The 19,999-nt window shown below is 22.8% G+C and overlaps 7 protein-coding genes across 7 annotated transcripts; 4 read left to right on the forward strand and 3 right to left on the reverse strand. All coding sequences in view use genetic code 6, as the record gives it.

Annotated features, from left to right (window-relative positions):
* Positions 1 to 1,396: 1,396 nt before the first annotated feature.
* On the forward strand, positions 1,397 to 2,917 carry TTHERM_01107270 (hypothetical protein; the record flags this gene model as incomplete). Its single annotated transcript, XM_001030242.2, has 1 exon — positions 1,397 to 2,917. The coding sequence occupies exon 1, from the start codon at positions 1,445 to 1,447 to the stop codon at positions 2,915 to 2,917; it is 1,473 nt and encodes a 490-aa protein (XP_001030242.1). The 5' UTR covers positions 1,397 to 1,444.
* A 305-nt stretch (positions 2,918 to 3,222) lies between these two features.
* On the reverse strand, positions 3,223 to 5,275 carry TTHERM_01107280 (drug/metabolite transporter (DMT) superfamily protein, putative; the record flags this gene model as incomplete). Its single annotated transcript, XM_001030243.3, has 3 exons — positions 3,223 to 3,650; positions 3,720 to 4,100; positions 4,486 to 5,275. 3 exons carry the CDS (start codon positions 5,273 to 5,275, stop codon positions 3,223 to 3,225), a joined length of 1,599 nt encoding a protein of 532 aa, XP_001030243.2.
* Positions 5,276 to 6,006: 731 nt separating this feature from the next.
* TTHERM_01107290 (vacuolar sorting receptor) lies at positions 6,007 to 7,592 on the forward strand (the record flags this gene model as incomplete). Its single annotated transcript, XM_001030244.2, has 5 exons — positions 6,007 to 6,103; positions 6,169 to 6,435; positions 6,515 to 6,733; positions 6,790 to 6,882; positions 6,940 to 7,592. 5 exons carry the CDS (start codon positions 6,007 to 6,009, stop codon positions 7,590 to 7,592), a joined length of 1,329 nt encoding a protein of 442 aa, XP_001030244.2.
* Positions 7,593 to 8,536: 944 nt separating this feature from the next.
* TTHERM_01107300 (Serine/Threonine kinase domain protein) lies at positions 8,537 to 10,352 on the reverse strand (the record flags this gene model as incomplete). Its single annotated transcript, XM_001030245.1, has 4 exons — positions 8,537 to 9,121; positions 9,168 to 9,570; positions 9,622 to 9,798; positions 9,937 to 10,352. The coding sequence occupies 4 exons, from the start codon at positions 10,350 to 10,352 to the stop codon at positions 8,537 to 8,539; spliced, it is 1,581 nt and encodes a 526-aa protein (XP_001030245.1).
* Positions 10,353 to 10,672: 320 nt separating this feature from the next.
* Positions 10,673 to 13,199, forward strand: TTHERM_01107310 (ankyrin domain protein; the record flags this gene model as incomplete). The annotated part of the gene is made up of 6 exons (XM_001030246.2): positions 10,673 to 11,745; positions 11,843 to 12,266; positions 12,352 to 12,495; positions 12,548 to 12,646; positions 12,695 to 12,862; positions 13,089 to 13,199. The coding sequence occupies 6 exons, from the start codon at positions 10,673 to 10,675 to the stop codon at positions 13,197 to 13,199; spliced, it is 2,019 nt and encodes a 672-aa protein (XP_001030246.2).
* Positions 13,200 to 14,207: 1,008 nt separating this feature from the next.
* On the reverse strand, positions 14,208 to 17,511 carry TTHERM_01107320 (serine/threonine-protein phosphatase; the record flags this gene model as incomplete). The annotated part of the gene is made up of 3 exons (XM_001030247.2): positions 14,208 to 16,115; positions 16,503 to 16,784; positions 17,023 to 17,511. 3 exons carry the CDS (start codon positions 17,509 to 17,511, stop codon positions 14,208 to 14,210), a joined length of 2,679 nt encoding a protein of 892 aa, XP_001030247.2.
* A 1,293-nt stretch (positions 17,512 to 18,804) lies between these two features.
* TTHERM_001107329 (ankyrin repeat protein) lies at positions 18,805 to 19,576 on the forward strand (the record flags this gene model as incomplete). Its single annotated transcript, XM_012800764.1, has 3 exons — positions 18,805 to 19,157; positions 19,218 to 19,332; positions 19,418 to 19,576. The coding sequence occupies exons 1-3, from the start codon at positions 18,964 to 18,966 to the stop codon at positions 19,574 to 19,576; spliced, it is 468 nt and encodes a 155-aa protein (XP_012656218.1). The 5' UTR covers positions 18,805 to 18,963.
* Between the last annotated feature and the right edge of the window lie 423 nt (positions 19,577 to 19,999).

A 19,999-nucleotide genomic window follows, 5' to 3' on the forward strand; every position in this document is an offset into this window, starting at 1 on the left:
ATTTTTCATAATTGACTTTTTTAAATATGCAATAGTTATTTGGTTTTCCTATATTTTTGTATTTTTAGCTATCTTAAAATCTAAGCTTACATTTTTAATTTCTATTAAATAGGATTTGAAAATGTTAGGTTTTAAATTTTTTACCACTTTTAAATTTACAAAAGACAAGTTATATTCAATCACATGAAAAATAGATTTTTTTGATAAATGACAAAAGGAAAATCTATAAAAATATGATTTGTATGTAGTTTCTTTTTTGATAATTAAGAAAATATTAATTTTGGTATTGTTCCAACATTCAAAAAACAAAAAACACCACAAATAGTGATAAGCTTAGAATAGCTCATAATTGGTATATATATCTAAATAAATTTATGGTTAATCAAACTCAAAAACATTTTTACTATCCAACATGTTTTTCTTTTTTATTTTATTGAAAATATATGTATTTACTTTTTACTAATGGTTAATAGATTGTTAAATAGAACATAAATTTTAATACTTAGAAAATAATTTTAAACAATAATATAAAAAAATAAAAATGATATTTTTATTACTAATATTAACTTTTTATTTTAATATGACTCTAATGAGCTTCTGATTTCATTTTTGTCATTTAAGAACAAATCATTGATCATTAATGAATTTAATTACTCATTAAATTTTCTAAGCTTGAACAATTTTCTACTGAATTAATTTTTTCAATTTTTAATTTAAAAGTTTAAGGGTTAAGGATTAAAGCAATCATAAAAAAAGGAAATAAATTATTATCAACCTACCTACAGTTTGTAAGTTATAAATATTTATAGGATTTATACAAAATTTTCTATTTTATTAAGATTTTGCATTAATTTTATTTTATTATAAAGATATTTCATAAATCATTTTAGTTCTTTTAATCAAATAATTTACTTAAAATAATTTTATTTAATTAACAAATTAATAAAATTAAAAATTTAATTTGATAAATACAATTTTTGAAGCTCATTCAAATATACATATAAGAAACCTTTCTATGACGATTGAGAAATATAAGTCCTTTTAATCATAAAAGTATACCTACCTTAAACCCCAAATTTTATGTTAAAATTTTGATATATAAGTAAAAAAGGTTTTGTAAAAAAATTTTGTTTAATTTCACTAAATATAATTCAAAAAGTGTTCTTCTATTGAAGTTCTACAGTGATTTTATATAGATAAAAATATTTTAAAAATATAATTAAAAGGTTAATAGAAAAAAATTAAAAAAATTAAATTAACTTAAAAATGACTATGTTAATTAAATCATTTTTAAATAAAAATTTAATTAACTGTAGTGTTAGATTATATTATTATCTGTAATTTTAATTTGAATTGATTTCATAATTTATAAAAAAATAGCTGTTAAAAAAGTAGAAATAAATAATTAAATAAAAATACAAATAAAAGGCACAAAGTTTAATAAATGAATAGCATGAAATAAAATATTAGTTAAACTGGATAAATAAATAAGATAAATTAGTCAAATCAAAAATGGATTCAATCAAATGTTAATTAAAAATAGAAAGAAATTTGTTCGATTAAAAATGAAGCAGAAAGAAGAATTTCGATAGAACCTAAAATGACAAAATTAGCATCAATTTCTAATTCTCAATCTGATTAGTAGAGAAAAGATTTACTTTCTTTTAATTCTAGAAGCAGCTTAAAAACAACAGAGGAATATTAATCTAAATAAAGTTAAGTTAATTCAGCTGAAGATCATATTCAGGATTAAGAAGAAACAAAAGGAACTCTTCCCCATTATCTTCATACAAAAAGAAACTCACTTATTTTAGAAAAGGAGAACTTAACATCTCAAAAATGCTTTTAAGAAGAAGAGGGAAGCTGGAAAGAAAAGTGTTTAGAACTTTAAAAGATAAACTAAGAAAATAATAGGTAGCAGTTCATTTAAGAAAGAAAAATTTAAGATTTATAAATATAGCTCTAAAATGAGAGAAATAAAACGAAGTTCTTAGAAAAAAATTAAGAAATTGTGTTAAACTTAAAGAAAGAACTTGATGAAGAAAAAATAAAGTGTAAACAGTTTGAAGACAAATTAGTACAAGCATAATAATAGATGTAAAGCTATAAAGCTCATGATTAAATCCATTAATTAGGCGATTCAAGTTTAATTAATAATTTGTAAACTTAACATAACTATGTTTCGTTTAGAAAAAAATCTTTAGAGGGAACTTGTAAGATAAATATTGAAAGTAGGAATAGATAATCTCTCTCTAAACTTGAAAAAAACAAAGATGATGATTAAAATAAAGCTAGAGTACTTCAAATGAATTAGCTTTATAATATGACCCAGTAAAATAAAAGTCTTATCTTGAAAGTTTCAGAATAGCAAAAATAAATAGAATATCTTTTGGATTAATAGTTATATAAAGAATAAAATCTAGAGATTTTATCTCAAGAAAACGCTATTTTAGGCAACTAGTTGAGAGAATACACATAAATTTTAGGTAACTTAGGGTACTTTTAATCATAAAAATAAATACCTAATTTAATATCTATGAATTAAAATAACCTAGATTAAAATTAAAATAAATTCATTTAAATAAGGAAATTTAGTGGAATTCCTACCTAAAAGAATGAAAATTTTGAATCTATTTCTGATCAATCTTTTACCAACAAAGCGAGTAGCTAGATATATTTCAAAGAAGATAACAATAAACCAACTTGTAATAATAAAAATGATTTCTTATAAATGTAATAGCTCAAAGAAAGCCATAAGTAGAAGTAATAGCAATGCAATTAAGAAAATAAGAACTTGGAGTAAATACATTTTTAAGAGCTTAAAAAATAAATAGATTACCCTTATCAAAATGAGATATAATTTATATAAGATAATGGAGAAAACACCTACAGATTATCTAAGCTTTGCTCTTGCTGAGCAGATAGATCTAGAAAGAAACAAAAAAATTTAATAATATTAAATATAATTTACAATAAATTCAATTTTTAATATTATAAATTACTTAAAATTAAATAAATAATAATATATCATGCATAAACAACTCAAATTACACTTTAATAATGTTAAATTCATAGTTCTTAAATAATTACATATTACTTATCTAAGTTAATAAAAAATATATAATTAATTTATACAAATTTAAATTAAATCAGCATTGTTTTTTTTAATAAATAAAAAGTATTTTAGTGCTGAATTTAAAAATAAATAAATAAAATATAAATTCATTGTAGTTTAGCTTACTCTTTTTCTTAAATCTGCAATTGCTTTTATTTTAAAGCATTCATTCTTATTTATATTAAATGTCTTGTCAATAAAATCAAAAATTAACCTGGGAGAACAAAAACATAACCTAAGCATGCAAATGGTCCTGGTAAAAATTCTATGTTAAAAATATAAATCAATATTGTTGCAACTATGGGTTCAAACAGATAAGCACTAGCCGATACAATAGGTTCGAAAAATTTAGATATATAGATGTAACTTAAAAATAGTCCAAGTCCACTAAATAATGCTATAGCTAGATAAATAAAGAAATACTTAAGAGTAAAAAGAGCAAATACTCCATCAGCGTTTGTGCTAAATGTGCAACCTGTAATTAAACTTACTAAGAACATGTTCATAGCTGTAAAAATCGACATCATCAATAAGTCTATTTTTAAAAATAAAATATCAAAATCAAAATACAGTTTGGCTTCAAAAAAGTAAATTTTTTTTTTACTTAAGTAAGTTGGATAAATCATTTAATCATCTTTCTTCAGCATGCCAAATCTGCACACAATGAATGAAGTTAGTAAACATAAAAAGTCACCAACTATAATTCTCACCCACCAAGGTCTGTTTAAAAAATCTACCATGTCGAATCCTTAATATCTTTTATCGCTTTGAAGTTCATCCATTGTTATAGAATCAATAAAAACTAAAAAAACTCCTATAATTACAAGAGTTAAGCCAACAACTTCTAATTCTATTTTTTTAGATCCTTTCTTGAAAGTTCTGATTGCACTCATGAAAAAGTTTGATAAACTGCCAAGAAGCATAGAATGAGAAACAGAAGTATAGTCAAAGGAAAAGAGAATAAATGTAAACCATATCGAACTACCTAATCAAATAAAAAAAATATGTAATTATTTATTTAAAAAATCTTAAAAAGAAAAGAAAATTCAAAATTATTAAACATTTGGTTAGAGCTTAAAACTATAAAATTAATGATTTTTCTTGTATTTTTGCTAGTAATAATACTTATAAACAAAAATACCCTCTTTTTTAAAATATAATAGCAACGTTAACATTTTTCTTTATAATTTTAGTAGGTAGAAGTAATCTTATTCGGTATATACAATCCTATTATAAATATTTATAACAAAAAAATTCTCTTGGAAAATAAATATTTATATTTGATCTATGTTTTATTTATATATTTATTGCTCATTTTTAATAGAAGATAAGTTTAAATTAACAGACAAAAAATAATAAATATTATTTACCTAAACTTGAAATATATGATTGCTTCATATTATCTAATTAAAATATATAAGCACATTTGTAATATCTTTAGTAGGAAGGATCAAAATATTCATAGATACAAAAGGGAATAATCCAAAATACTGTCATTTAAAATCTCCAAAAAGCTTTAACGTACCTGCTTGCATCTATAACTAAAATTGAAGTTGGAATAGATGCACCTAAGACAACTGATATCGATAACACTAACCAAGGAATGTAACGTGGTATTTTTTTTGAAAAGTGAACTAATCTTAAATTTCCAGATAAAATTTAACTAGTAATGTCTTCCTATTCTTTTAATAATTTCTCATTTTATTCAATCTGTATTTTTTTTTCTTAGTCTTCTGCGCTGTCATTTTATTTCTGGCTTTTATCTTCTTCTTTTATTTCATCAATTGCCTAATCACTTTATTCATTCACATTATTGCGCTAAAACAAAAATGTGTGGCCACCACCAACCAAATAATTATCCATTTTATATTTTTGATTTATAATTTCCTAAGCCTAAACTCTCTCAACATTTGCTGCTAAGCTTTCCTGATTTTAGGCTGATTTCTGCTCTTAAGTTTCTAAATTAACAGAAGATTTGCTATTTCCCACTCCTTAATCTAAAGGTTAAACAACATTTATTTGCTACTGATTTTATTACTATTCTTAACTTTATTCTTCATTCTGTTATTCTATTTATTCTTCCATTTCTATATATTCTGATTTAGATGGCTTTTTTTTAAATCTAGAATCACTCAATTGCTTTTCTAAATCAGCATTCATTTTGCTAAGTTTATCTTAATAATTGTCTAAATAAATTTTTTGTTTACAAAATAATTTATTAATAATAAACAACTTTTGACGTTTATAAGAAAGCTAATTCAATTATAGACTTGTTACTTACTTTAAATATTTATTAAAAACTCCTCTATTTATTTACTCTAAGTTATTAAACTTAAAATTATCAATATTTACCAGATTTAATTATTTTTCTTAAAATCAATTTAGACAAAATTTGTTATTTTGAACATTTTTAGAATGTTCAATATTATATTGTTTTTAAAAATAAATTTTTAGATCAGAAAATTAACTTTAAGAATATTATTAACTAAGCATATAATTTTGGCTTAATGATTAAATCAAATTCAAGTTTGTTCATTACTATTAAATTAAATGATTAAAATGAATTCAAGTTTGTTTGTTCATTACAATTAAATTTTAAAATATTTTAGAAAGTAAAATTTTGATTAGTTTATTTATTATTTATTATATGAAAGAATAAAATATGATTTATATTTATGTTTAGATTTATTAAGTGTTTATTTTATATAAAATTAATTATGGAGTATAGATTCTCATCATCTTTTATTCGCATATATTTTTTGAAGAAAGAGTGAAATAATTTATCCTTAATAAACATATCAAACTATTATTAACAACTAAATATTGTGTAAATTGTTATTATCAGAGTATTTTTGATAAGGGAAAAAAGTAAAATTTTGAGTAAATATAATATGAAATAGATTAAAATAGCTTTAGTTATTTTCTTGATTATACTTACACAATCAGTTAATGCTTCTTTTAAAATTGAATCACCTGCTTTTCCAGACTGTAAAGCGTTCATTTAAAATCTTATTGAAGTGAAAACTAAATTTTTTGTTAACTTAATTATATAGTAATTCATTTTAGATCAGCTGATTTTGGGTATATTCCATATGGAAAAATATTATCAGGAAAAATGATTATTTCAAATTAAACAGATCCTTATGGATGTTTTAATAGCACAAACTTAGCAGCAAAATAGTAATTTCTTCTTGTGAAATATGGAAATTGCTCAGTAATATAAAAAGCTTTGGCAGCATAATAATCCAAAGTCAAAATGTTGATAGTTATGGCTGATCATGATTCTATTGATGAAGTACACATGCTAAATACAGTTAAAAGTAAGTAAATAATTGAATAAATAAATATTTATTTTGAAATCAAATCTCAAAAATAAATTATTTTATTTGTAAAAATCAGGTGATAAAATTACTATTCCAGTTATTTTATTCTCTAAAAGCATTGGTGATCAAATAATTAATGAAGTTAAGAAATAAAATGGTGTATTAAAAGGTCAATGCTTTTTCCCTAGAAATATAGCGAAATAAGGACCTGTAAGCATTGACTATTGGTTTGATCCATTGGATTCTAATAATTATCCCTTTTTCTATCGCTTTTCTTCTTTGCATTAGGATTTAGGTATGATTTAGCATTTAGGAATAAGAAATTGATTGTTGTTATTAAATAATAATTAGGCTCAGATGTGAAATTTAGAATCCATTTAGCATTAACCTTTGATTAATAAGAATCTAGTTAAAATTATAAAACAGAATCATGTGTTTCTAATGGTAATTATATTTTTATTTTAAATACATCAATCATATTTAGCTTGGTATTTATTTTAGGAAAATATTGTGCAAATGATCCTGATGGTCCAGGAAGATTGTAAGGGAAGGATGAAGTTTTGATTGGTTTAGCTATGCTTTGCTTATAAGAATTAGATTCTTCTTACAAACTGACTCAAACACTATTTAAATTTGATTTTATTTGCTTATATTAAGAAAAGAATAGATAATTACCATTATAATGCTTAACTGATGTAGCCAAAAATAACGGATATAATATCACTAATTTTAATGAGTAGTGCTTTGCTAAGCACTTTAAAAACTCAGATTTGTAAGGTGATAACGATTTGTTAGAAAAAGAGAAAATTCTCTTTTAGCAAGAAACTGTACAAATATGGCCTGAACTTTACGTTAACTAAAGGGCAATAAGAGGTGATATATAATCTCTTGAAGAAGTTGAGAGTGCTATATGTGGAGGATTCCAAGATCCTGTTCCTTCTGCTTGCTATGATTACTTTGAATATTAAGATGATTCAATCAATCCTGGGTATATAATTTTAACAATACTCCTCTCAGCCCTTGTTATGTTCTTTATACTTTTTGGTGTATTTAAGCTTTATTATCACAAAAAATTCAAGGAACAAATCGATGGAGAAGTAAATAATGTAATCCAAAAATATTTATCTTTTTAAGATGAAACAGACAACTCATGAAAAGATTATTTATTTTAAAGTGTAAAATGTAAATTAAATAGTAACTAAAAATAGTTTAATACATATTTATTTATAACTATTTATATAAGAGGTCTTTACTTAAAAGAATAGTATCTATTTTTTCTAAAATAAAATAAATTAATTAATTTAATTTAAATAGCTTTACTTAGAAAAAAAGCAAACTAAAAAATGTAATTTTTATTGCCAATTAAAATAAGTTCATTAATATCTTATCAAATGCTCATAATAATCAAAAACTAATTTTGAATTAATTCAATAACTTATCCTATTTAAAGTAAAGGACAGTTTAAATAAGTTTGCATTAATGAATATAATTAGGATCTTTGATTAAAAATCAAAAATTCTTTTGTAAAATAAAAAATTTATAAACTCTATATTTAAATAGCTGATAAAATAAAATAAATGTTTCTAACAAATAGTAAAACAAGCAATTAAATTTGTATTATATAAAATAATAATTTTTTTAAGGCTAGTTTTAGAAGTGATTCAATAACTAATGGTATAATAAAGTAAAGAACAGCTAATAAGTATTTAGGTAAGTATTATCCTTGAGGGTTTTTAAGCTAAAAAAATCAAAAATGATTTTTTAAAATAAAAAATTAATTAATATAATTTTATTAATGATTTAGAATAATAATTTTAGCAAACAAATGCCCATTCACTTAAAAACATCAATCATTTAACTAGTTTGTTATGAGTGGTTCTGAGTAATGAATTAAATAATCACTCTAAAATAAAGAACAGTTTAGAAAGTCCTAATTTATGGTTATTTGTGTTTGAGGATTTTAATAAAAAAAATAAAAACAATTTATCAACTTAAATAACTTTATTTAGATTGATAAAAAATTAAAAAATATAATTATTATAAAGAGTTAACTAATAATGATTTTTTAGTGTATAAATTCATTTAAAATATAAATAAATCAATTAACTAGCTTCTAGAGACTAGCTTTGAATTAACTTAATAACTATTAGTACTCTAATTACTCAAATTCCTCTTTTATTTTATATAATTCTTTAGAATCTATTAATTCAAATATTCTAAATGAAAGAAGAAAAGAAATTATATATGTTTTATAATATTCTTTTTCCTTTGATTCACCATTTTATTCTAAAGAAGTTAAGTGATCTTTTATTAATTTTTTATGATTCTTTAAAGTATTCTCAAAGTTCTGTTTGAATTAATCACTTTACTTATCAAATTAATTAATTTCGCTTTGAATATTATCCCAAAATAATGAATTGCTCCTCATCTTACTGATTTCATCTGACTACAATTCATTTATTGTGAGTTCATAAATTTTTTTGATTTCCTCCAAATTCTTACTAACTTTTTCTTTCAGCTACTCACTCTTGTCGAATTAAATAAAAAGATTTTATAAATCTTAATAAAGTTAGGATGCCCTCGTATAAGCCAACTTGCTTAAAATAAATATTAGACATCTATTCCTAACATTCTCAGGAAGAATTGCAATTTTTTAGAGAGTATATATAATTATTTCATAGTCCTAAAAATTAAAAATATTTTAGCAAATTAAATTTAGTAAAAATTACCTGTTTCTTAGTATAATATTAATTATACATCATATCATCAAGTGAAAATTCAGATGGACCAGGTATTTCTTCTTTTTTGGGCTTTTTTTAAATACTGGTGTATATGTCTAATGCTTCTTCTTTCTGTTTTTTAAGCTTTATGCCTTCAACTTAGTTGGTTTACATCGTATTTTGAAGATAGTTTTAGAAAATAATATTGTTATATATCTCTTACCATGATATTCTCTAATCTTATTCATACTTAAGCATTCTTCTGATAAGGTTTTGCATATCTTAGCTAATCTTTATTTTTCCTTTATTAAAATCAATATTCCCTTCTTTAATTATGCCCCATAATTAAGTTATATTTTTAGTAAAGAAAGGATACTCTCCAAACAACATTTAATATAAAATAACTCCTAAGCTATTATTATAAAATATATTAATAAATATATTAATTTATTTAAAATATTACCTATAAATATCACACTCACTGCCATAGTCCTATTAAAACCATACTTCAGGAGCCATATTATATGGAGTTCCTACCAAAGTATTTGCTGAGAATCCTTCTTTTAGTTCTCTGCTAGAGCCAAAGTCAATTATTTTAATTATTCCTTCTTTGCTTATCATTATATTTTCTAATTTTAAACTATTAAAAATAATAAATCCATCTAGTTATTATCAATTTAGTTAATTGGCATTATTTACAAATAATTAAAATTTTTTTAAGTGAATTTTTTATTATCAGAGTTAACACAAAAATATAATTTTAAATTTTAGAAATTACTCTCTGTGTATGATATTGTTTTTATGAAGATCTTTGATACCTTTCAAAAGTTAAATAAAATAGGAAATAGTTGTATTTTCTGAGAAAGTTTTTCCTTCTAATTATAATTGCTCGAGCTTCTTCTTAAGTGTAAAACCATCAACATACTCTACCACTATATACTTATTGTTATCATCATTAAAGTGATCAATATATTTGATAGTGTTCACAGATTTGGTCTTTTTAAGATTTTCTATTTCTTGCTCAAATAAAGTATAAAGGTGCTCTGATTTGCTAAACAACTTTATATTTACTTATTTAACAGCAACATATTCTTTTGTTTGAATATTCTAAGCCTTAAAGACTTACCCTATAGCACCTTCATCTAATCTTTAAATTAATTAATATTTATTTTCCAAAAGCCTATTGTCAGCCATTTTATTAACTGCAATTAATAATTCTTTATTTTTGTTTTTTTTTTTTTTTTTAAATAAGTAATTATTAAAGATATTAACAAATTCCTCAAATTCTATTAAAAGTTTATTTTGTGTTAAGATCATCATTATTTGAATAGTAATTAAGGGGGTTTATCTTAACAAAAGAAATTAATAATTAAATTGATTGATTATTTTTAAGTTATTTAAAAGGATAATCTCATCATCAAAATAAAAAGAATTTTATAAATAGTTTATACTATAAAGGAGGTAGAAAGAAATTAAGAAAGACATCCGTCTATTTAATAAGCTAAATATTAAGAATGTATGTGAGACTTAGTGAATTATTTACAAATGATCAGTAAGAAAAAGATAAAAAAAAGGAAAAATAAATTTATAGACCAGCTGGTAGTTCAATTTATGAAGACTCAATGATTTAAATAGAGGATTTTAATACTATGAGAGAGTCTAAAAGCTCTAAAAACATCATAAATAAATTTAAATAGTAAATAAAGAATTCAGTTGATCTTCTAAATTCTCCTAAATCCAATTTGTTTGGTAGAGATCCAGTAATCAAATGGAGTTCTTAAAATTTTTTTAAACAAACTAAAAAATATTACAATTAAGTTTCTCATCATAATTTACAGAGCAATGATTTCCATAATTAAGCAATGTAAACAGGATTTAGTAAAGCTTCTTCTTAGTCTTATAAACAAAGAACAATAGAACAATTAGATCCTTTAAAACAAGCCAAATCTATCATTCAAAATGGTAAAATAGACTCAGCTGATTGGGCCAACTTGAAAGAAAGTATTGATGAATAACTGAGCAGAAAAGCCCACACTCTTTAAACAAAGAGTAGTTATCCTTCTATTAATGTTGCTAATAATTATGATTATAACAAAAAAATTTCAATGAAAGACAGAATCAACACAATGAATAATTAATTTTATCAAACAAAGCTTGTATTCAGTGATAGTTTTGAGAAAAATTAAAATAATTAATAGCGAAAGGATGAATCCTCTAGATATCTTTATGATAATAATACCCTTAGATCAAGTTTTGGAAAATCTTCAAATAACTTTTTTGCTAAGTAGGACTAAAACAACTTCAAGAATAAAAAAGATTTATTTAAATCCATATAAACAGAATAAAGTGATGAAATTAATTAAACTGCTTTCCATGCAAATCAAAAAGTTCAGCATAAAATGTAAAGCAGCATTTGTATTGCTCAAATCAAGTTAGTTAAAGGAGGTTATGTTAAGAAAAAAGATAAGGTAAAATTCTAAAATTATTATGATAGTGTTTCAGAAAGACTTGAGGATATCAAGCATGGTAGAAGTCTAAATAAATTAGAATTTACAAAAATGTATGACTTTAATTGGTAAAATATAAAGTAAAATGATTAATTAATTTTATAACAATCAACTCATAATTCAGTTGATTGATTCCCTTTCAATGAAAATTAACTCTTAATAAAATTAAAAATTTAGATATTAACCTGCTAATCAAAAAGAAGATCTGAATTTAAATGAAATAAAAAAGTTATATCTTAGGGATAGAAATGTTACTGCTTAGAGTTAAATAGATATAAATTTGACAAAGAAAGAAAAAGAGGAATAGCAAAAATAATTAAAGATCCAAAAGCAAAAAGAGGATAGGGACATTTAAGAATATAAAAAAAAAACTATGTTTTCATATAAAAATTATGAGGAAGAATAAGAAAAAGAATAAAGTAGAATCAAAATTCAAAATTTAAATGAAACAGATAATTCTATTGATTATGACAAACTTTTTAATGGAATCTCATCAAAGGATACAGTGAATAATTTTGAAAAAGAAAGATATAAAAAGATTCGTAAATTACTCAGAGAATCTCTTTGGAAGCATTATGCTCTAGGAGTAACAATCAAAGAAGTAAATAAAGTTTTAAACTTATTAAATTAATTTATTTATTAAATAAAAAAATTATTTGATAATGGCTTCGTATTATAAAATAAAGGCAATTATTCATAACATTTTTAAGAGAGTACCATTTTCAAAGCCTATTGCAGAAGATTTTTTCACTGCTGTCAAATCTAACGAAATACAGAAAGTTCAATAATATCTAATTAAAGATAAATATTTAGTTTATTAGTTTGATAGTGTAACTTATTTATCCAAATGAATTATATTTTAAAGTAATTTTAAAATCAAAGACTCTATAAACTCCTTTACATTGGGCAGCAAAGAGAGGTTTTTTATAAATAGCAGAAATGTTAATTAGTAAAAATTGTGATGTTGATTCAAGAGATGAGGTAAAATTTATATGTAATTTTATTATTTTAAATTTTTTTATATTATAGTTGGGTAGGACACCTTTATATTTCGCTTACAGAGAGGGACATAACTAAATGGGAAAACTACTTCTATTATAAAAAGCCTCTCCTTGGTCTAATAAAAAAAATAATATCGATTTGATGGTTTATTCAAGAGACAATAATGACAAATAAACAATTAAAATAGCAAAATAAGTATAATTTATTATTCAATTTTAGTTGAAATGTTATTATTATTCTGAAATTCAAATTATATTTAAATAATCTACATTCATATAAATTCATTTTATTATAAAAAATAATTCTAATTGATTTTAAAAGTTGATTAGAATTATCTTAAATTCAAAATACTAATTTTTACAAAACGAAGATTTTATTTTAAAGCAATATATTAAGTAAATTAAACATCTTTTATTTAAAGATACACTTAATGATGATGATGGCTAAATTCAAATAAAAATAAAAGATTTGGGATGATACAAAATACTTATTTGAAGATAGAAATACGACTTTAACTTTAAATAAAGTTTGATGCTCATTTTAAAATAATTAACTGGATTATTTTCACTAAAATATAGTTTTTCGAATAGAATTAAAGGATAAATTCATCGTATATTCCTTTAAAAAAACAATAATAATTAATGTGTTTATAGATATTTTTAATAATTTTATAAAAAATTGAATTAAAAAAATATTTAATTTGAAAATATGAATTGCATAAAATGTTTTATGAATTATAAAATTATAAGATATATACAAAATAAAAAATAAGTTAAAAAGTAAATACGATTTTATATTTTGTAATTAATGTACTTAACTTAATAGCTTTCACATCTTTCAATAATTTTTATCAACCAATCAATCAATAATTGACTTATTTATAGTAAGTAAGTAATTCTTTAATTAAAAGAGAATTAATTAATTATTACATTTTTGAGATGTTTACTTTAAATATAAGTAAATATGCAAATCTATTTGCAAAGCTATGTTCAAGACAAATATGTCATTGATTTTTTACTCTGCATATTATTTTTAATATAAGAAAACTATATATTTACTTACTTATTTACTTATTTACTTATAAGAGAATAAATTTTATATTTTTTCAAATATTAGTTTTATTTATTTATGTATTTATTATATTACTATTAGATTATTATCAATTAGTTGGTTAGTTATAAGGAAAATGTTAGAGTAAATTTCTCTATTGTAAAATATGTTTTTTAACCTAAAATCAACCAATTTTTATTTTACATTTTAGGTTAAGCAATGCAGTTATTAATTTTTATTATTATTATTTATTGTGCTTCAATATTATTTTGCAGATTTATTTATTTATTTAATTGAGATTGAGTGTTTACTTTATTTACTAAGAAAGTGTTTTTATAATATTTGTTAAAGTGTAATAAAAGTTAAATTATTTATTTATTTAATTAAGAAATTTATGAATTGATAAACGACCGCTTGCAAGCATTCATTACTTTTTAAATATAAAAAGTTAGCAAATCAAGCCAAAAATGAAGACAATCATTCAATTAATTCAATATTGCTTTTACAATGGACTCGCTAAACGTCTACGTATTTTTTGTTCTTCCTCTGTAAAATACAAGTTAGTTTTAACAGGATTTTCAGCACCAACCCAGTTTCCATTTCTGAATTAAGGCCTTGATATAATATTTGGCTCTATGGCAAAGTTTTTCTTTATTCTAATACAACAAGCTGAATTACCATATTTTCCCATGTAATCGCTACAACTAGTGATGGTTGTTACATTTCCTGATTGACTGCGTGAGAATCCATCAAATACACACTCCTTAGAACGGATTATCATATTTAAACCAGTTTCTTCAAGGAATCTCTCAACTTTAGCTTCTGAGTATTTGAAAGTTTATCCTGTTGAGAAATAATCTTTTGCTTTATTTTCTGAAACAGGGAGAGGATCGTTTTCTACATAATCAGAATAAAGTAGATCATATACTACAGGATTAGAAAAAGGTGAAACTGGTCTTTTTATATCTACAATTTCATTAACATGGGTGACATGAGGACCTAAGCCTCCATGGACACAGAAAATTTTTTCTTCAATAAGAGCTCCCAATGGAAGAGAATCAAAAACTCTGTTTATTCTTTAATAAGCTGAAGTAGGGTCATTTATATCTTCATTTAAACGTACAGCGCATTCTTCTCCAAAACCAAATAGACGATTTACTCTTCTTTCTTCATGAGCACCTCTTATTAAGTGAATTTAATCGGGATACTTTAGTTTTAGGGCAAACAAAAGGATAACAGTTTCTAATGAATTAAAACCACGATCTACATAGTTTCCTAAAAAGAGATAGTCAAACTTTTCAATATCTCCACCTTCTTCATCAACGGGAAAACCAAAGTTACCAAAAAATCTCAACAAATCACCGAAGCGACCGTGAATGTTACCAAAAATTTTAAGAGGAATGCGTAAGCGAAGCAGAGAAGGTTAATCTAACACTATTTATTAAACTTCATCACATAATCTGAGGATAAATTCTTTTTTGAAAGGTAAACGAAGTTCTGTGTGCTTCCATTCTTCAGGTTTTTTCATAAGAGAATTGATAAACATTTCAGCAAGACTTGTTGTATTTTAATCTACTGGCGAGACAAGCATCATAGAGTGATCATTTTGATTTTATGGAATTAGCTTTTTTGATTCTTCTTATAAATCAAGAATGTTAACTTTTTTAATTCCTCCATAAAAGTTCTATTATTATTAATAATTATTCATATTGTAATATTGGTTCATGTTTTCTGAATCTTATGTCCTGGCAATTACAACTTAATTACTCAAACGAATTTCTTTATTATTCTTTTATTATTTTATAGGTGTGTATGATCTCTAGGCATTGTTGAGCTACTTTAGTTGAACCTTTTATATACCTCCTATACTAATGTCAAGCATTTGATTGCTTAAAGTTTATTGGTATGCTTTTGTGTTGTTAGTGTTCTGATTTTAAGGTTACAAAAGATTAGCTTGGTTTTACATTTACTTTTTTGAAAATGTTTACTAATTAAACATATTACTATTTTATTACTAAGCTTATAACTACTATTAATTTAATTGATTTGAAGGTGATGATGCAGGCTTATCTATTTAATTTCTCTCACCTAAAATATTATTAAAATCTTTCACTCCAAGGTGTTTTCCTAATTTAGGGAATAAGTAAGATATCTAATTAAGATCAATAGTAATCATTGAATCTAAGGGCTTATTAGGGAATTCTGGCTCAAAACCACCATGAATGTACATTGTTGAATCTATCACAACTGTAGAGTGTCTATATCTATTAAAGCTATTAACTCTATACCAATCACTGCTCTCAGTATCATAAACTTCAACACACTTTCCTTATTCTTCTCCACCACTTGTTCTACCTCCAATAACAAGCATTAAAGGTCCAATAAACTCAATTCTATGCTATTTTAGAAAAATATAAATACTTTAATACGTTTTTAATAAATTTCATAAAAAGTAGAATTTTATCAGAAAGATTTTCAAAGTAATTTGATCTCCAAAATTATATAAAATTAAGATAAAATTTTACAAGATTTTTGTAAAATCTAAAAAAATAATTTTTTTAAATATGTAAAATTTATCTATAAAAATATATCTATCTATTTTAAACAAAAACTAAATTGATTGAAATAAATTTTTTCAATAGAGCTTCTTGATTTATTAATATCGATTTTAAAGTTTAGCTTCAAGCTTTTTTCAAATATCGATCAAAGTTAACTTTTGAATTTAAAAAGTCTGTTAGGATTTTTAAAATATAATGTGATAAATAAAATTAATTATTTCATTTACCTGGTAGCGACATACAGGTAATATTGCAGAATTTTACTTATAAGGAGCTAAGACCCAATCCCACATACCGTTACGGTGTCTTCTTAGACCCCAAGTATCGTTTAAGGGACTCTAGTCTTATGTTCTACCACCAAACACGACCATCATACCATTTGCTGATCCTGTTTAACAAAGAGATGCAGAGTGATAAACTCTAACAGCTGGTACCTCTGCTGCGTTAATACATTACTTTTACCATTAGTATGGACCCTTTTCTAAATTAAGCACCCAAACATCATTTACCTAATATTTTAAAAAAATTCAGTTAATAAACGCCTAAATATATATTTTTTGTTTTTGTTTTGTTTTTAAGGCTTCGTTAGCATATTTTTTATTAAAAAATGGAAGATTTAAACTTTAAAGAAAAATTTTTAATCTGCATTTGTTTGAAATTTAAAATTATTTTTTTTGAAAATATTCATACTATCAGATTTTTTTCTTAACAGTGAGCTTTTTTTCAAAAATAAGAAATAAATATTACTGGGATCGTTCCTGTGTTACCACCAAAGACTATCAAGTGAGGCTTTGAGTAGACCATTGTGTGGCCATATCTCTTACCAGGAGTAGGACCAGAAGTAGGGACTTTGATATAATGTCCGTTTTAAGTAGATTTATCATTTGAATCATATTGCTTAAGGTCAAGGAGATAAAGTTCATCGTTAGACAATCCACCACCTCCAGATGCAGCTCCACCATAAATGACCATAGTCATGTTATCTATTTAACAGCTTGCGTGAGCTGCTCTTTATGAAGGGATATCTCCAGTACATTCTAATTTTTTCCATTTCTTTAACTCGTAATCGAAGATATATGTTTCGTTAGTAATGATAAACTTTCCAGAGTCTCCTATAGCACCTCCGAATAATACAGCCTTTGATTTACTAATTAACGTTAAGGTATGTCCAAATCTTGGGGCTGGAGTATCTCCACCACCTTGTATTTTCATAAGCTAAGTTGATAATTCTGTCATCTAATTATTTTGAATTTAAATTTATTATTCACTAAGGTTATGTCTTTCAGACTTTGCTATTTATTGTTGAGCGGTGTCTCTTTTTTTACTATTCTAGCTATAAGTTGTTAATTGTTTCTTCCTTTTCCTTGTATTTTATGATTTGTGCTTCTATTTTTTTTAACTTTTTAGATTATTACTTTTATAAGCAAAATTTTTCTTAAATTAAATACAGAAATCTTGATCTTGCTTTTGCTTTTTCTTTCTCACTTAAATTACTGTTTCTTATATCCAAAAAGAGGAACCATAATTAAATCATAAAAACACTCAAAAATCTATGATTATTTCAATTATACATAATTCGTTTAATTTTCTTTGGTTTTTATATCAAAAATCCAATCCTTCTCTCCATTTAAAATATTAATCATTTCATATTTTGAATTTTATTTTTCAAAATAAATTAAAAGCTAATAGGCAAAAAAAAACAATCAAACAAACATTGTTATTAATTCTTGCATTATAATAATCACCACTTTTCTCTTCAAAAATTAACGATGAGTTTATATTATTTAAATTAAATAAAAAGCTTTTTTTGTTAACATTTTGAGTTGATTTCTAACTTGCATTTTACTAAATTAAGTATTTTTTATTCATATTTGCTTGTGATCTTTAGTCATAAAAATTAGCATTACTATATTATTTTGTTATGCTTACCATTAAATAAAAATATAATAAATTGTTAATCAAGTGTTACTATTATTTTTCAACAATTTATTCTAACTTTTATTTAAAATTATTATTCCATTTATTTACAATTTTTAAGCTACTAGATAAATATAAATTTTATTTATTTTATTTTTTTAAATATTTGAGAAACTTATTTTGCTTGAAATTCTAATTTAAAATAAAATATTTACTAATTCTACAGCAAATATTTTATATTAATTTCATACTGTGAAATTAATTTAATAAATAATTAAAAATATTATAAAATGATATTTTCTTCTTAAAAAATTGAATTACTTCATTTTAGTTGCTCTGCTCTATTTTTTTTATTTTTCATTAAAATTGACTCAGAGAAATTCAAACAGATCTTACAAAAAATAAATGTAACAAGGGAATATGAATAAAAAATAGGATGTATTATTGTTGGTGTAAATACTAAAATAAAAATTCACCTATTTATAGTTTACTTTGACTAATTTACAGAATTATTAATCAATTTGATTTTTAATCAAAGAAATTTTAAAATAAAACTTTAAAAAAGCTTGAAAAAATAATTTTTAAAAATTTTAATAATTTGTAATTCTATTTTAGATAAATCAAATTGAGCAAAATATAAATATAAATATCCTTAATGTATTTAATCATTCCTTATTTTATCTTTTCTAAAAGCTATCAAAACTATTGAATTAATTAATAAATTTCTAAGTTTTGTTAAATAATTAAAACAAATTCAAAGTAAAGCATAAAATGGGGAAATATTAATAGAAAAATAACAAGGATTCCAAGAATACTAAAAAAAAATTTAATTTTAATAGCAAAAAAAAGGCTGCTGCAAAGAATGAACCCTAAAAAAAGGCTTAAATTCCATTAACATAGAGAGAGAAAAAGAGAATAAATGGTAAAAAAAAAATTGCAGTAGTTTTTGATGAAGAAGAAAGAAGGTAATTACTTACTTTTTGATTATTATAAAAATAAATGTAATTATCAATATTTAAATTAAGATCATATATGGCTGGATTCTATGGTGCAAAGAAGAAAAGAAAAGAAGAATATCTTGAAAAGAAAAAGGAAAAATAAAAAAGAATCTTCAAAGAACACAAATAAGAAGTTAAAAAAGTAATAATTTCATTATCAATAACTATCATTAAATCTTTATGTGTTTATGTGAAAACAAATTTTAAAAATTTTAAATATTTAATAGGTAAAAGCTGAATAAATTGAAAGATATAGAAAGATTATTGAAGAAAATGATAAAAATTTAGAAAAAATATAGTTTGGATTAATTTAACAAAAAGAAAAGAAGGAAATTTTAACTACAGACAATGATAATTAAGTAGAAGTTGTTACTGAATACCTTTGAAAATAATATATAGATTTATACTTTGTATTTTTTAATCACTTATTTTGTCAATAAAATTAAAATTCAAAATAATTTTTTGGTTCTCAATTGCTAAAAATTAATATTTAATTTTAATAAATAATTTTTTATTATTTTATAAAAATATTTCTCAATACAATTTTAGGCAATAAGGTTTTCTTTTAAAGTTTTTTATTTGCCAAAATATGAACAAAAAATTAATATTTAGAATAATATTTTACAATATGTTTTTTATTTTATGTAGAATCATCAAGGATTAAGATCTTTTTTTTAATAAAATGTAAATAATCTAGTAAAATTTAACTTTAAGCTCTACTTTTTTTTGATAATTAAGATTAAATTCTTTAAATTTAAAAGTCAGAGAGAAAATAAAAATTTCTTTTTGGTATCAAACCATGATTTAGT

This window comes from Tetrahymena thermophila (assembly GCF_000189635.1).
Source record: "Tetrahymena thermophila SB210 genomic scaffold scf_8253964, whole genome shotgun sequence".
Taxonomy (NCBI): Eukaryota; Ciliophora; class Oligohymenophorea; order Hymenostomatida; family Tetrahymenidae; genus Tetrahymena; species Tetrahymena thermophila.